The sequence below is a fragment of the Cololabis saira genome, chromosome 18, assembly GCF_033807715.1.
Source record: "Cololabis saira isolate AMF1-May2022 chromosome 18, fColSai1.1, whole genome shotgun sequence".
Lineage (NCBI taxonomy): Eukaryota > Metazoa > Chordata > Actinopteri > Beloniformes > Belonidae > Cololabis > Cololabis saira.
The window spans coordinates 13,557,141-13,574,106 of record NC_084604.1 but is presented as its reverse complement, the minus strand read 5'-3'; the positions used below and the strand labels follow the sequence as shown (position 1 = coordinate 13,574,106).

The following is a 16,966-nucleotide window of genomic DNA, read 5'->3' as shown; positions in this document are numbered from 1 at the left end:
TTTTTTAGTCCAATAAAATAAATACATAAATATGCTAACACCTACAAACATCTTTTAAGTGCAATGACAAAGTGGTTAATCTGCTCTCAGTCTCAAGTCGCATGATTTCTGACTAGATGATAATGCTAATTCAAAGCCTTTACTGTGCAAATATCATGTCGAAGTTGTGTTTATAAAATGATTCCTCTGCATCCAAATGATCAAAAGAATCCTCTGTGGAGAGAAAAGACGCATGAATTTAAAGGTGAAGACAATTCATTTAGCATGTGCACATATTTTCATGGATTAACTAGCAAAGAAACGGTTCGAGTTATTTTTCTGTATGGTGACAAGGTTATGTTGGACTGAATTAAGCTAAAACCAGTCATGCTATTTGAAACACCTGTATTAAGTCCATTTTGTCACGGTTTTTCCCCCTTTCTTTTCACAGTTTTGATATAAGCCTATAGGTTCCTGTTTTATTTTGAAACTCCATGTCCTTGTGTTTAAAGCCGGGCAGACACTGTGCGATTGTCGGCTCGTTTTGAACCGATTTTCCACTCGTGCGACTATTTTTTGGATCGGGCCGGATTTCGACCCAATCGTTGGTTGTGCCTCGTGCAGTATACGTGGGGTAACGACGAAGATTAACACCTCACGACGAGCTCCCCATCACAAATCGTGTGCTCGCAAGAAAATCAAACGTGTTTGAAATCCTGGTCGCTCCTCGTGAAGGAATCGCACAGTTGAAGCAGCTGCGACCCGATTGGACTCATCCTTTCGCAGAGAGCATGCGCAATCTCTGATGTTACGTCAAAAACTATTATTTGTAGTTTAAAGTGTTGCAAATTCACATTACAAATTATGTTTTAATAGCAGAAAAAAAAGACTGTATTTCCCACATCTGCCCAGCCAATTCCTTGTCCAATCACGACGTTGTCTAATCTTTTTTCATTTATTGCCACACAGAATGGCACAAATTGCCATGGCAGCACGTTTGTTTTTGCTGAGCATCTTTGGTGTCTCCCACTTCGGGGTTCCTCCTCTTCCACTTCTTTTTGACGTTGCAGTTCCAGTACACAGAAGTGTGAGCAGACGGGTCGCATCAGAGCATCGGGTCATACAGTGTGAGACTCGTGGGTTGCCAACTTTTGAACTCAGCGATCTAGTCGTGCAGTTTGAGATGGGGCTGAATCAAACGATTTAAAATATCGCACAGTGTATGCCCAGCTTTAGTTACAGTATGTCTTCACTTCCCTGGTTCCCATCTACCCTGATTGTCTGCACCTGTGTCTCTTCAACCCTTCTGTGTATATCTTGCCTCGTCATTCCCTGCAGGTCTGTACTGTTTCCACCCTCCATGTGTCAGGTTTTTGGGATTTTTGCCAAGTGTACACTATTGTTTTTTTGTAAATCCAGCTTAGTGGCACTTTGGTCTTGTTTGTTTTAAAATAAATCACATTTTTTGGAACTCCTGCCTCCTCACTCTCCTGTATCTGGGTTGTACCCAGTCTCACCGTATTCATATTGGTGTAATTTATCGGCCTTCAGGACACATTAAAGCAAAACTTTACTTCAGGAGAATTTGGAGTACAAAGTTAAACATTTTCTAGTTTGTCTCTTAAGCCCTTCAGCTCTGTCTCCAATCCTCCTCTCTTCAGAAGATATTATTAATGCAAAGGTTGGTGACCTTTTTTTCTTCCTTTTTTTTTTATGACAACTTCAATGGAAGAAGGCACACGAGCATCAATGCTATTGAAAGAGGCACAGCACCACATTGTCACAACTGTGACAATAAGTCATAAAACACCAGGTAATGTTTTAAAATAGTCAAGTGTTTATTAATGATTATATTACTATTAAATTTGCAATTTGTAATTTAATTTGAAATAAAATTTCTAGCACGAAAATTTGAAGCCAACAATTTGTTTTCTCAGACGGTTCAGACGACAGCAGCTCGTTTGTCAAGTTACAGAATTAACCATATTGGTAACACATCATTAATACTGACGATCAAGGATTTAAATCATGTCTGGTGTTCAGTTAATAAGGACACACACACACACACACACACACACACACACACACACACACACACACACACACACACACACACACACACACACACACACAAAACAGAGCACAGTGGTTTAGCTCTTTGTAAGAACTCATGAGAGGCAATTTCACATTCTCCAATCCAACCAAACAGCCTGCCTCAAACTTAATTACTGGAGCTACAGCTAAGATGATGAAACCTCAAAATGAAGATAACCACCAATTAGATTTGATGTGTGTCAGTGCATTAAACTGCATGACAGGAAGTGTAGCTTCTTTCAGAATAAGCCTATGGCAGGTACAGTAGTTTCACTCTTTGATTGTGACGTTTGATATAACAGAGCTGTCTTCAAAATATTTATGTTTTCTTGTTTTTTAAGATGCTGTGTTGAGAGATATGACTGGATTAAAGCTACATATGCACTTCACCTGTTTGGTAGCCAGGTGCTCCATTTCTTCTGTATTTTTAATCTAATTTACTAATAGGCCTGTTCAAGACTAACACTGGGGAATATGTTTTGGGGTCTTGGTAAATTATCACCGTGATGATAAGGGTTAAGCTTGTATTTCTGCTAATGTATTGCAACAAGGTATTTTTGTGCGTTATGTCTATTTGTAGACTAAATTGACTTTCAGACCATTTGGAAGCTTTTGATGTACTGTTCAAAAGTGAGAAATATTTTTTAATGAACTAAAAGTCCTCACTTTTAAACAGATCAGAAAGTTAACTTTAGAGCTTAATTTAAATTGTGAAATACATTGCTGAATATCTTGCTCAGTACTCATTTATTCATCAGACTTTTTCAGGGTTGGAGAATAAAAACGGCTGTCCATGGTGTTGAAATGGGGTTGCAACAAGCCTCCACTGGCATATGATTTGTCTCAGTTGCCCATTTCTCTGTACTATAAATATCCTGTGGTATTAGATCGTGGTAGCTGAATCTTGGGAACATCAACACACATTTTATGCTCTTCAGTCATGCTACACTTAAGAGGGTTCTAATTTAGTAATTTATTTAGTTGGAGGCTGATGTCAGCTGCTGGTTTAATTAAACCACTTGCTGCCAGTCTTGACACTAATTTCCTCTATACCATATATATATATATATATATATATATATATATATATATATATATATATATATATATATATATATATATATATATATGTACACGAATCTACAATGGTACAGAGGAGGTAATTGCATATTTTCAGCTAGTTCAGGTAGTCAACAAGAGCATCACTCATTAACATTCTTCTACATTTTCTTTTCCAATTACACCATCTAAGTACATTGATGTATTCAAAGAGAAAAGAGCAGTGTACGTTTCTCTCTGGTCAGCTGATGCCGTGCAACTGTCAAGTTTGCTGCTGCTCTAAAATGCCACAGCCATCACTCCAGCATCCACCTGTAGGCTCAAAGACTAAAGATGCCTAGATGCCAAATTAGATACTTGTTGTGATATCAGGAACAAAACATATTTATTCAACACTGCATGAGATGACTGAATAATTGTTGTATATTATATCAAGTAAAACAAAGATCTATTTCAAAAACCCTTGAGACGCTCGTGTAAAAGGGTAAGATATTGCCTTGTCACTGATGTAAAGAAAATGTTGAATTTTAATAATGAAAAGATTTTAAGTAGTCTGTTTCAATTTGTCTAATCAGAAAAACAAAACATTCATTTCACGTTTTACCATATGTAATCACCAGCAGTAAATTTGATCTGTTGTGGAAAACATGTTATGTACATATTATGACGTAGTCTAGTTACTAGACTCTAGTAGATGAAGAAGAAGAATCAGACAGTATGTAAGTTGCATGTTATAACAAGTTTTAAGAAAAAAGTTCACATAATTATTTTCCCGTTGGAACATGTGATTACGTGGAGAACAAGTTATATATTTAAAATGTTCCCACTCTGTATGAATTCAGTCGTTGCACATTCATTTCCATGTTTTCCAAATGCAAGAGCGTAAGTAAAAAACATGGGGATCTTATGTGACTATTTAGTGTTGTAACAAGTCAATGTCACTGCCTCTATATAAAATGCAGATGCAAATGCAGAATCTCTGCAGCCAGTGAAACATACACATATTTGTGACTTTATGTGTTTCACAAACAAATTAAATTTAAGGTTTATGTTTTTTTTCTTTTTTCTTCTTGATCTGTTTTGCATTTCGTTGTTTTGCCGCTGTGGTTTCGGGGGTTATTTTGTTCATCCTCCAGGTTTTTCAAGGTTAGTATTTGTTTTTTCTTATGTTGTCCTCCTTCGGGCTCTGTTCTTCAGTTCAGCTTCATCTTTACAGAATCTCCTCACTTGTGTGTTAACTGCTTTGCATTACTTCTGTCTTCCTGTCTAGGGTGTTTTTCCTTGGGGTGGATCTGACTTGATTGCCTTGATTATTCACACCCGTGTCTCATCAGCCCCTGTGTCTATATATTTTTCTTCTTTTCCTTTCTTCCTTGCCTGTCCATTGTTATTCCGTTCTCTTGTGCTCCCTCTTGTTATTCTTGTGCTCCAGGTCTTTCTCCTTGTGCCAATTTGTTTCTGATTTGTGGGTTATCCTACAATGGAAAAACTTTTATCTTAAATAAATACTTTTCTTGTTTACTCCCGCATATAATCTTTTCATCTATCTCTTTCTTTTATATTAGAAAAAAAAGGTTTTATTTTGGCCTGATCCCGATTTGCAGAAATAATTTTTTTTTAAATATCTAATAACAATTGAGGTTAAGGATTGTAGTACCCTATAATGTAATAATTTCCTGAAAATGTAATAACGCCTGAAAATGTAATAAAATTTGCAATTAACTAAATCGAAAAATGTAATAAAACCCAATAATGTAATAACTTCACCAATAATGTAATAAAATATCCTGACTGATATTGTAATAACATTTTTACCGATAATACCTTATTACATTATTGGGAATTTATTACATTTTCAGGTGGGTCTTTTTTTCTTTTCCAAAACTGATAATGTAATACTTGACAAATAATGTAATATATATCTTCATTTTCAGTCCAGAGTTCTACAATTTGTGTTTTAAGAATCTTATATACACTGGATTTGAAACACCAGAATGACTATTGGGTTAAATTGCAGACTTTGAGTACCATGTAATAAATTCCCAATAACGTAATAAGGTATTACATTATTGGTAAAAATGTTATTACAATATCCGTCAGGATATTTTATTACATTATTGGTGAAGTTATTACATTATTGGGTTTTATTACATTTTCGATTGAGTTAAGTGCAAATTTTATTACATTTTCAGGAAATTATTACATTATAGGGTGCTACAAGGATGCAACGCAATAAAGTTATCATATTTTTTGAGGGACATTTTCAGGTTTAGAAGCATTAAAGTGTTGTTTATCAAGTCAATTACGCTCATTTTTCCTCTTAACTTTTATACAGCACATACACCCCCCCCCATGAGGCCGGCTTATAGAACTCCATCACTATCAAGGACAATGGCTGAGGAAAAGAATCTGGAGTTCACAGACTTACTTACTCACACAAACAGGCACACCCGCCCCTTAAACTCATCGTCTCCGCTGCCTCACCCCGAGTACGGGGCCTAGATTAGATGAGCTTGGGTGGCCTGTGCCGGGACCCTCCCCTCACCCTCACCCCATCCATCACCCCATCCACAAATGCTAGTCTCTCAATTTTTTATTTATTTATTTATTTTTTCTCTGTAAGTTTATTGAGATCTCCCACTATGTCCTGCAAAGGACACAGTGTTGGGAGTCTTTTTCCCTCCTCTTTCCTAGTGCCATCCTTTTCTCACCTAATGAAAGGGCAGCGCTGGCCCACGGCTGCAGCTTCAGCCACCTGTCTGCCCATGTCTTGTGTTGTTTGTTCGTTTTGTGGACGGGCTGTGCTGAAATGTAATTTTGTTGTGCTGGGACGATGGCTCAATGACAAAGAATCTTGAACATGCACTGGCATTAAGCTCATACCCGTGTCTCTGAATGATATTGCCGTAAGGGCAAACGTGGTTGTATAATCTGGGTCTCTGTTACAGAGGTTCACCTCTCATCATATTCTTTCATAGATGCTCTAACACACAGCCACACATCTGTTAACAATCCCTACTGGACCCGATTAAATGCCTTTTGCTCTCTGAAAGCCTCCATCCGCCATTTCATATAAGCTTTACTCTTTGGTCTAATAGTTATTCCAAAGACAATGACAGCAGCAAACTGACACAGCATCAGAAAAGTATTTAACTCAGGGTATCATTTATCATTTTTGGCATGCGTAGTCTTGCAGAAGCTTGTGAACAATCAGGCATTAATTATGTCTGCCTCAGTCACCCCGAGGAATCATTCGCTTTCACTTTTCTGGCGACTTACCCTATTTAATCATACGCTGAAAAAGGATGACACAGTAGGAAGAGGCGGTAGCATCGGGACAAGAGCTTTAGAGTTGGTGTTAAGGTGATACCAGATGGTACTTTTACGGCACACAAAGTGTGCTAGTAATGTCATTATACCGCTTGAGTCTCAGAAGCATTTCAGTGTTGGTGCAATCTCTTCATTTTGCATTTTGCTGGGAGTCAAAAAATGTCACTCTACTTGACTAATTATAGACAGGGATGATGATGATGATGATAACTTATGAGATGTGAACAGTGCTAACATGTAAATCAAGTCACAATTAAAACCTTTGTTGTGAGCCTGCCAGTCACAAATTAAAATCCAGTATCTTTCCACAAAGAACTCACAGCAGGAGCTGGAGAATTAAGGGATATTTGTATAGATTCAGGCAGCTATTATGAGATTATTGGCACATTAACCTAGCAACCACACATAATATCAGCCATGTAGTGCCAGAATCAAGTTTTTCCATCATAATATCAATTTGAATACCTTAAATGTTGCAAACGGATACTGTCAAGTGAAGTCAAATTCAAGCTCTCTGTTATCACTTCTTTTTCTGGGTTACAGACAGTTAACTGTACTGATAACTAATGAAACTGATATCTGCAGGCACACAACAACTTCCGATGACCTTGATTTTACTCTAAATAATAAACCTTCCCATCTGTGGTGCCATCAGTGATACTCTCACACAATTTCCAGAAAAACTCATAAAGCCTTCTTGACAAGCTCCCCTGGAGAACGTGTCAGATTTGTTTCCCATAGTGAAGACAATCAAAGGTCTGCTACTGCAAAATACCTGAGGGTACTCAAAAAGTAGTACTTGTAAAGTAAAACACAAATACAAAACTTTAAATCTCCTTGGCTTCCACCGATCCTGACTGCAGCAGCTACACACTTCACTACGCTCGCAACCTGGTTGCTAAATCTGTCCCAATAATTGCCAGTTCATAGGATTATTTTCCACAGAAAACGGCTCTGCCGCAACTTAAAATAGCACTGTTAAAAGCAAGTGGGACCAGGACACCTTCATGAACGCTTTGAAACCAAAACAAAAAGCTGCTAAAATCCTCCCCAAGGGAAGATTTGAACACGTTTAGGGAAAGGCATGCGGCCTTCACGTTTATAGTTTGAGTTGACATTGGTATAAAAATATTCCATACACCGTAAACCTCCTTTTATTTTATGGTACTTCATGCCATAATATATCACTTGATATCTACTTGACCATCTATCACAGAGGTAAAGGTTTGTAGCTCTCTATAAAAACTGAATCCCAATAAGACCATCCGAGCTGGTTTATATAAAGCCCATATTGGAATGGCTCCATTGAGTCCAGTTATTGCTGATGGATGTGACAGTTAACAAAGTGATGTTCAATTCTTCTGGATCGACATGAACACTGACCTTGATGTTGCCGTCCGCGGCAGTAAGCGACGCCTGCAGCTTGTGGGACTTCTCGCGGTTTTCCCGGGCCTCGTCTGTTACTCTGGCCAGCTCGGTCCTCAGTTTTCCCAGGGTTTTCTGGAGGGCTGCCTCCTGAGTCTGGAACTCCCGCCGCAGTTCGGCCTCGGTGCGTTTCCACGCCAGCAAGTTGTCAGCGGTCAGCTGCTGGGTTCTTTTCATGGCCTCCAGCTCGCGTTCATAAAAGGCTTGAGCCTGCAGAAAAATAACCAGATGTGATGATAGAATGGTTGTGGTATAACAAATTCAAATTCAAATTAAAGCTGCAATCAGCGATGAACGGGCCCTCGCGCGTGCAATTTTCACCAATAAAGGTCAAGGACTCAAAACTAAGTCCAGGTCCACCACCCATGACTCTTTATGTCAAACCATTCAAAAGTTATTGCAGAAAGTAGGAACTATCAAATATGGACCAATCAGATGAAGGGGGGGGGCGCACTTTTTGGCGTCTATCGTCGTCACAGTAACGCTTTTGACTGAGAAAAGTAATGCGCATCGTCTCAGGATCGAGACGCACATTTTGATGTATAGCACACTTGGGTGCACATTACGGTTTGGGCGAAGAAGTGGCCGAAGAAATGGTATAAATTGCGCCAAAATTACACGATTAATTCAAAATGGCTGACTTCCTGTTCGGTTTCGGCCATGGCGCCAAGAGACTTTTCTTTAAGTTGCGACATGATACAGGTGTGTACCGATTTTCGTGCATGTACGTCAAACCGTATTGTGGGGCTTGAGGCACAAAGTTTTCTAGGGGGCGCTGTTGAGCCATTAGGCCACGCCCATTAATGCAAACCATGAAATATCACATTTTTCGCCAGGCCTGGCTTGCGTGCAAATTTGGTGACTTTTGGGGCACGTTTAGGGGGGCAAAAAGGCCCTCCTTTCGTCGGGAGAAAAACGAGAAAAACAAAAACTCCTACAGATACAATACTCCTACTGAGCAGTGTAAGTGCTCAGGCCCTAAATACCTTATTAATCCCCTATGCAAAATTAATTCATTTATCAGGTACCACCACGTAACTTTTTGTTCAAATAAATATAAAAGTATCCACAAAATAAGACTGTTTGGACTATTCTCTGGTCCGCCTCACCTTGCTGAGTTTGGCCTCGTACTCGTCCACCAGCCTCTTCTTGTCTTGTTTCAGCTCCTCCACCCTCTCTGTCAGAGAATCCACCTGCAGCACAAAAGCTCAACATGTAAAGGAGAACACGTGCCTGGCAGACTTCAAAAACTGGTTTTGAAATGTCTATGTGACTTAGACTCTGCATAGTTTAGGACATTGCATGAAGCACTGTATGATGGGACACAATGCTTCTTTGTGCGGTCTCCGTTGCTGTGGTATAGTTTGTGTGGCTTTCAGGGAGGCCATTTGCACAGGGTGATGTTCTACCTCAGCTTTATGGAGCAGGCCGAGCTTCTCTTGGTCTTTACTGTAGTTTGCGTTCTGACTCTGGTGGCTGCGGAGGAGCTCCTGGATCTCTTGTCTGTGCTGAGCTTTGAGCTCCTCAAGAGCAGCCCTCTTCTCCTGCTCAAACTGAGCCTGGGCCTGGCTGAAGGTACGCAGCTTCTCCTCGAAGGATCTCCTCATCTCTTCCACCTCCCTGGACATGGACACCACGCGCTGTGTGTGCTGCCAGACACCAAAGGAAAGAGAGCCTCAGCACACATCGTAGATACGAGGCACATAAATACCCGCCATGGCTAGATTTACATACATTTCCAAGCTTGTCACTTCATTTAGCTGCACAGTCTGAAATTAGCATTTTGTTTACTTAGGCAGCAGATTATTACACAATCAACGGCTTGCACTAAAAACGAGTCGCAATTTGTACTTCAACAGACGTGCAGAAACGCATTAAAGCTGAGGTTGCACCCGAGCAGTTGAGCGCTGCAACAAGGAGATCATCTGTTGATGCGGTTCTTTGTTGTGGTAATCATTATAAATATTGAAGAATTTAAACTCCTCAACCCTGCCTCTTTTATTCCAGCCCACTTTCTTCCAGTAGTAAGCTGAATGTTCATATCATGGTGTGCTTTGCCTAGCTGCCTGGTCCACAATGATTGTCAAAAAAGAAAACGCTGTGTGCCCTTTAAGCCACGAATGCAGTTAATCTTGTCAAGAATGTATAATGATAGTTGACTCCATCTATTGATAGACAGATGCCATTATTTTTATTCAATTTTCAATTTTCCGTCATTGGGATTTGAGCAGACCCCCGTGACCCTGCAAAGGATAAAGCGGGTATAGATAATGGATGGATGGATGGAATAGACAAATGCATATGCGTTCTTGTGTTTGTGAGGTCAAACAAATAATAATCATTTTTATTTGTCAGTATACATCTTACGAAACACACTGAAATGAGTCCTCTGCTTTTAACCCATCACTAGTCGGACTAGGAACAGTGGGCTGCCAAAGTGGTTGACCTTGGTTGCCATCCAGCAGGCTGAACCCGGGTCCTCCAGACCCAGGTAACTGCTACTGTTACTTATACATGGTTGTTACACTTTTTGCCAGGAATGGCAGCCTGTCTGGAATCTGTGAATAGTTCCATCCTTTCTGATTCTTTGCCAGGCCGTTACTGCAGATGTTAGTTCAAAGTTTTGGGGTTTTACACCTTTAAGTATACTCTTAATCAAACGAGAATCTACTTGATTGGTTTCAGATTAAGTGACTAATGGACCCACTTCAGAGTTTTCCACTACATTACCTTCAAAGTGGTGGACTATTCTGATTAACACTATCAAACACTTGTGGGATGTGTCCACCGCATTTTTAGGGTGGAAGTCTCTGTGAGGAGCGGCATTACACCCTTACACCTCTGTGAACTTCAAAATTCATCAGGCTGATTCTGTCCTGTGGCTCTTTGAAAACTAGCAATCTAGTGCTGCTTGGCATCATGCTTGTCCATGCCATTAACCAATAGTTTGTGCCAATGTATGCCAGCACTTTTATCTGATTTGTAATCAGCATGGGGAAAAAAAATCTGAAAAAAACAAAACAGGCGCACAATACCATCGTGCCGCCGCCGGTGTATCCGAAGCCAAAAACAGTTTTCTGAACTGACCTAATGAACTGAATCTGAATCTGAATGGACATGAAGAGATAGCTGTTCTGTTTGTGGAAGCTCAGGAGTTGTCAAATAGCTACTTGGGCACTGGTCATCTTTGTCACTCTTGCTTAGTTTGCAGGACCCTGATATGACCTGCAGACGTCCTGCAGATGCCTGTCAGGATCGGATAGTGCCATCCGTCCCTGCATGACCAGAGTCGGCCCGTGCTAGTCTTCTGATAAGACTGAAACGATGTCCACATTTGGATATTTGGTTTATAGGTCCACTTTGATATTTGAAAAGCATTTTAGGGAATGTATAAAAAAAATGGAGCGCTCATGAGTCATTAGATGGTCCTTGAATGCTACAACCCTGTAATATGTAATATAAAACAACTTAAAATCTTAACATTTATGACACATTAGTGATCAACCAATACTCTCCATCATGTAATCTTACTTATCATTTATTGCCTCTTAAATGGATTTCCACAAAGTCGTATGCTTTTTATTGCCTGTGCACGAGGCCACGGTAGGACGCTTCAGTGTAAATGACATCTTGATAAAAGACTGCAGTTTTCCAACAATGCTGCCATTTCTGAGGCCAGCATGCACATATGCAGGTGAAATCAAGATGGATTTAAATCATTAATGTGATTTCGCCACAAAATATTCTAGTATGTGGCTAAATGCAAATAAAAGTGCATTAAAGGACATATAGATCTTGTTTAAATGGCCCTACAGAGAGACAGACTTCCTCTATATGGAGTACCTGGGCCTCGGTGCAGAGCTGCATGTCCTCCACCCTCTGTCGATAGCTTTCAAACTCAGCAAGCGCTTGCCTCTTCATCCTCTCATGGAGCTCCATGGACTCCTCCAGAGACTGGATCCGCCTCTTCAGATCCAGCTCATCACTGATTTTACTCTTATACTGCGACAAACAGGCAAGGTTCAGTTAGGAAAACTGCGTCCTCTGGTTTGGTTATTTTAATGACAGCAAATGTGGAACTATTATTTGTAATGACAATGATAATATTTAAAATATGTATTACAACAATATCTACATGTGCAACAAGTTACACTTACAATCACAGAAAAAATGCACCTTTGAGGTGGATATATGATATAAACATTCATTTTTTAGACTTAATATTCACAAACAAGGTAAAATATGTTAAAATACACATAAAAAAAGAAAAAAAGTGCTGTCTCCATCAAGAATGAAAACATTGTGGATATCAGTTTTAATTAAAACTCCATTTCAGTTAATTAGCTGATGTGCACAGACTGTAAATTTGGCCATAAATTTCCTCATTATGGAAAACAGCTGAAAGTGAGAATTAAAAGATTAAATAACTACATTCAGCTCAGATAAATTAATCATACTACATTCAAAGCACATCAGTAGGTTCCTTCTTCAGCGACTTTGCAGAGAAGCATAACATGGAAATGTCTGCATTATTACTGCACACTTGCGAGGAAAAAACAAAACCAAAACATCCTTTTGTCATTTCCAATGATTTATGTACCCACTCATATTTAAAAAAAAATCATCTGATCCCACCAGGTATTCAAATGAGGTAAAAACAACCTCATATGGATACCATCACCTGCTGTTTTACTCCCTCTCTTCATCTTTTCTTTTAGATAGCTAAGCTTAAATACAAAAGCCATGCTAAAACATTAGGTACATCTTAGCTGCAAGAATTTAGACTTTAGCATTTGCACAGATGACCTCATATATGACTCCAGAGTACTATGGTGTACTGAGTTCATAGTTCACTCAATGACCACACATAAAAGCAGCTGTGTTGGAGGAGGGATGATTTGGACTTGTTTTGCAGTTACATGATCTCAGCAACTCCAGTTTGGTCTCATCTGCTTAAATGATGTTGTTCCAGTAGTCTTGTAGTTTGTTCAGATGCAGCTTTGCACAGCTACAGTAAGCTGTGTTTCCTTGTTCTATTTAGAGGTAAGAGGTTTATTTTTTATTTATTTCCCTGGGGAAATTTAACAATTTGCAATGTTTTCCGCACGCGAATAGTCTTTCACACTCTATGGCTTTTAAACTGTTTCCCTGACTAATGGGCAGCAATAACTGCTGATGTCTTTCCTCCTTGGCATGTCTCCATAATGCAGATGCATATCCACCTTCTCCAGTCCAAAAGCATAAAATACATTTTCTACAGAGGTGCTCACACTCGTTGATGACCAGTTAAACGAGTGTACTTGCAGAACCTGCTACTTACCTTCTCCTTCTCTGCGGTAGCAGTAAGCATGTAGTCCACTCTTGCATCATAGCTTAGATTTTCATAAATAATGCAACATATCATGCATTGTTCTTTATCCAATTTCAAATTTCCTCAGTTCAAAGGACTCAAAATTATGTAATAATAATTTTTTCTGTGATCAAGAGCATATAGACTGCTCGGCTAAAGAGTAAAACCCTTTGTTTTGTTGGACCACCTTTGGTGTAGATTACGGTGTGCATTTTCTGGAACGGAGTATTCTCCAGTACTCTCAGTGAGGTTTAAGTGTGGACAATCCATGTCTTAAAAAATCACGTCATGTCCCTGGAATCATCACAATTTGAGTCCAATGAATTGTAGCAATGGTATTTTAGAATAAGACCACATTATCTTTTTATGTTGTTTTTATTGCAGAACTTCTTTGACCAGATTTTTACAAGCTTTAAGTAATCTCTGTTTCTCTCTTTTTTTCCAGCAGGTTTTTCATATTTAAAGATGATAGTTCCTCAGTCATTTTTTGTTTGCTTGATGCAGGTAAGTAATTTTACACAAAGAGATTAACATCTTTCCTTCTTACAGGATGTCTCTTCCAACATTGTTCTATGAGGATAGAAATACTACTCGATACACTGGTTAAGATTAAATATCTCATTGCCAGGCTTTTACCTAGTTGCTTAGTTAATGTTGGTGGGAGAGGCGTTAAGATTTGTAGGGGATGGACACGACGCCAGCCTGCTCAGAATTATCACAATTATCCAGCCTCCCCAACTTTATTATCTTCATTCAGTGTCAACTTCAACTTATGCTTCATTTTCTTTGACATTACTTACAAGGAAGCAAATCTTTCTCATTGCAGTTGATGACATGTGCAATAATGAATATGCAGTTGAGACTGACATTAACACTAAATTGTGACAGTATTTCTTCGTCAGTTTGACTGTGGTCTGAGCGGTTCAGTGGGTCTGTCTCAAGGATGAGGAGTTCCAGATGTAGTTTAGTATAACACAACTGTACAATTAAAGCCTCGCTGAATATTACTTGACCGTGGTGAGAATTTTTAGTTATATGTGTATATAAAATCTCTCAAAAAAAAGAAATCTTGTCATAACTGTTGCGGCGCTGCATTGCCCCCGATTTTTTTTAAATTTCTTCTTCTATTAACTTCATCCCTCCCCCCCTTTTTTTTTTTTTTTTACTGTCGGTAGGTGGAGCGTCCAGTTAAGCTGCTGGCGCACACCTGACCCTAATCCTCATCATTGTCTACCCATCCACTTTAACTGTGAGGTCCTGCTCTCTCCACTGCAGCAGCTTGTTGAACCTCCTACCGGAACCTCGGCAGAATCCACCAAGCCCCACGTTTCAGGTGAGTTTGCCCTGAACATTTATAATCCTGGCTTTTTTGTTTAGTTTTTTTCAGTTTTAGCAATAAATGTGGCCTCTAACTCATCCTGCTATTGAGTCTCCTGATTTCCAGAGTCCTTACGACAGAATCAATAGTCTCCAAAAAAGAAAAGTCTTTCTGTCACATATCTCCACCTGCTTCCTGCTTTCATTACATATCATGATGTCATCTGCAAACATCTTTGTCCATGGAGTCCTGTCTGATCTCAACTGTCAACCAATCAATCACTATTTTTCCAGCATAGAATCTAAAGAAACAGGAATATTTCGCCCCATGAAATTGTTGAAGAAATCGTGGAAAAAATTAATTGTAACAACCTGCAGGATCTTCTCTCTGGTCTCGGAAAGAATCTGCTGCACCTCCTCTTCATGCGCCTCTTTCAGGGTGGCGATGGCAGCTTCGTGTTCATCGTTTTTTGTGTTAAGGGCATAGATAACCTGCAACACGGAGGAAAGACCTACATTAGTTGTTATACATGATCATTATTAGGCTTCTTTTAGGTGTTAATAGTTTTAGAATATTGAATGCTGTGCTGATCGGGGTCAGGGTCTATCAAGAGCTGTGTTGGATAAACTGTAAGTTGCTAAATAATGAATGGGGGCAAACACATCCCTGCACAAGAGTAGAGTAAGGAAATATGGGGGTAGAATAATAAATCTGCAAGATGAGAGCATGACTCACGCTGAAGTAAAAACTCAATAACTTTTAAAGGTATGGATAACTTTATAGCATCGAAATGTTTGAAAACATGCAGAAAAGCACAATGCTATACATTAGATGAATATTTGAAATGGCAAAGAATTATATCCAAAAGTTACAAATCAAGTCAACGAAATACTTCATTTTAGAAACACTTCCTTTAACACCTTTTGCCAATGCGTTAAGATTTAAAATCAATCTCCAAGCTTTCAGTTAAGTCCGAAACTACAGTCTGAAGCATGTTGCACTAGTTAAGCATCAAAACTGTTCACAGCTACTCTTTCTCTCTCTAAAGGGACCAAAAGTTGCCTTTCACCTCTCAATAAATACACAAATAGGAACACAGTCACATTTTTTTCAGACAGCTAAACTAGTCTTCTGATGAGATGATCCATGTGTGCAAGTAAAATAATCTGTACTATAATGTTACAGTTAATAATTCTTCCACAAACCATCTGAGAGATCATATGAATATGGACGGATTAATTCAAGGACAAGACCTATAATGCTACTGCATTATAAATGAGAGGAGATGCCATGAAAATGAGCCACAGCTCTGTGCACCCAGGAACTCTGCTCTGTACAGTATATGCAGCAGAGTCCCTCCCTGTCCAGGCCCTGACAATTCTAGTATTAGATCAGTGATGCCCCACAGTCATAAATTAGAAATGGGTTGATGCTGTGCATTGCCGGGTATAAAAATAACACAAGCAAACTGTTGTGCATGAGATTGACCTTTTAAATCTGTCCCAAAAATACACCCAGCCATCCAGAGAGCCATAATCTGACAGCGCGGCGATCCCCCGGCTCACAGGCAGGGAGAGGGAGGACAGAAATGGGTTTCACATTTCCACATGAAAAGTCAGGAGACACTCTTCCCCAGCTCCTGTCCCCGCTGTGCGAAACAAAGATACGTGGCACATTTCTGAAAAACTGAGTCCATAATTCAACACATTGAACTGGACCAGGCTACAAAAGAATTAAAATAGGGGGACCAAAAGAACAGGAGGAGGGAGGAGGGAGGGGGATTCCTGTGAAGCTATGGCTTTAACTTCTGATGCTTTGCAATGACTTAAGAGATAAAAGCATGCAGTTTGACAAATGGTGGCGTTTATCAAATAAGTGTTTGTTTATTCCGTGAAGAATTTCTCAGTTTTGCTGACACCTGCAGAGCTCTACTCAAGTGAGAAACTTTGTCACTTTTCAACAGTTTAAGTCCCTCATCTGATTTGGTCGACTCCTAAATGTGATTTCTACAGCTGCGCATATTCTTATCTGCTTTCACTGTCATTTGGACAATAATGCAACATTAGAATTTGTTTTTGTCTCAAATCATAAGGAAAATAGTTTGCTGCAAGCAAGACTACTTATTACTGGTGTCATTTTAGATAAAAAAATATATATATATTATTAATATACTTGTGAGCGACCGAGTAGTCACTTTGTTTCAGGATGTGATCAGCCTGGAGTTTGTTTAGACGAGATGGAAGGAGGAAGTGGCAGTTTGATGGTTTTTACATAAAAAAATGTAGTTTTATTGCAAACCAGACAGTCCATAACTCCACCAAACTGGGGATGGAAAAAATAAAGCAAACCAAAAACAGAATAACAGGTTCTGCAGGCCAACTCCTCATGTCTCCCCAGACTGGAGTGCAGGC

The 16,966-nt window shown here is 39.4% G+C and overlaps 1 protein-coding gene across 2 annotated transcripts in view; it reads right to left on the bottom strand.

Annotated features, from left to right (window-relative positions):
- Positions 1-16,966, bottom strand: part of fam184ab (family with sequence similarity 184 member Ab) — a 207,478-nt gene that overhangs the window by 96,434 nt on the left and 94,078 nt on the right. For both annotated transcript variants that reach the window (XM_061746559.1, XM_061746560.1), the window contains exons 2-6: positions 14,927-15,046; positions 11,731-11,889; positions 9,297-9,536; positions 8,997-9,080; positions 7,846-8,097 (exon numbers count right to left, since the gene is read on the bottom strand). In XM_061746559.1, the coding sequence (XP_061602543.1) occupies positions 7,846-8,097; positions 8,997-9,080; positions 9,297-9,536; positions 11,731-11,889; positions 14,927-15,046 (855 nt within the window). The remainder of the gene's footprint in view (positions 1-7,845; positions 8,098-8,996; positions 9,081-9,296; positions 9,537-11,730; positions 11,890-14,926; positions 15,047-16,966) is intronic.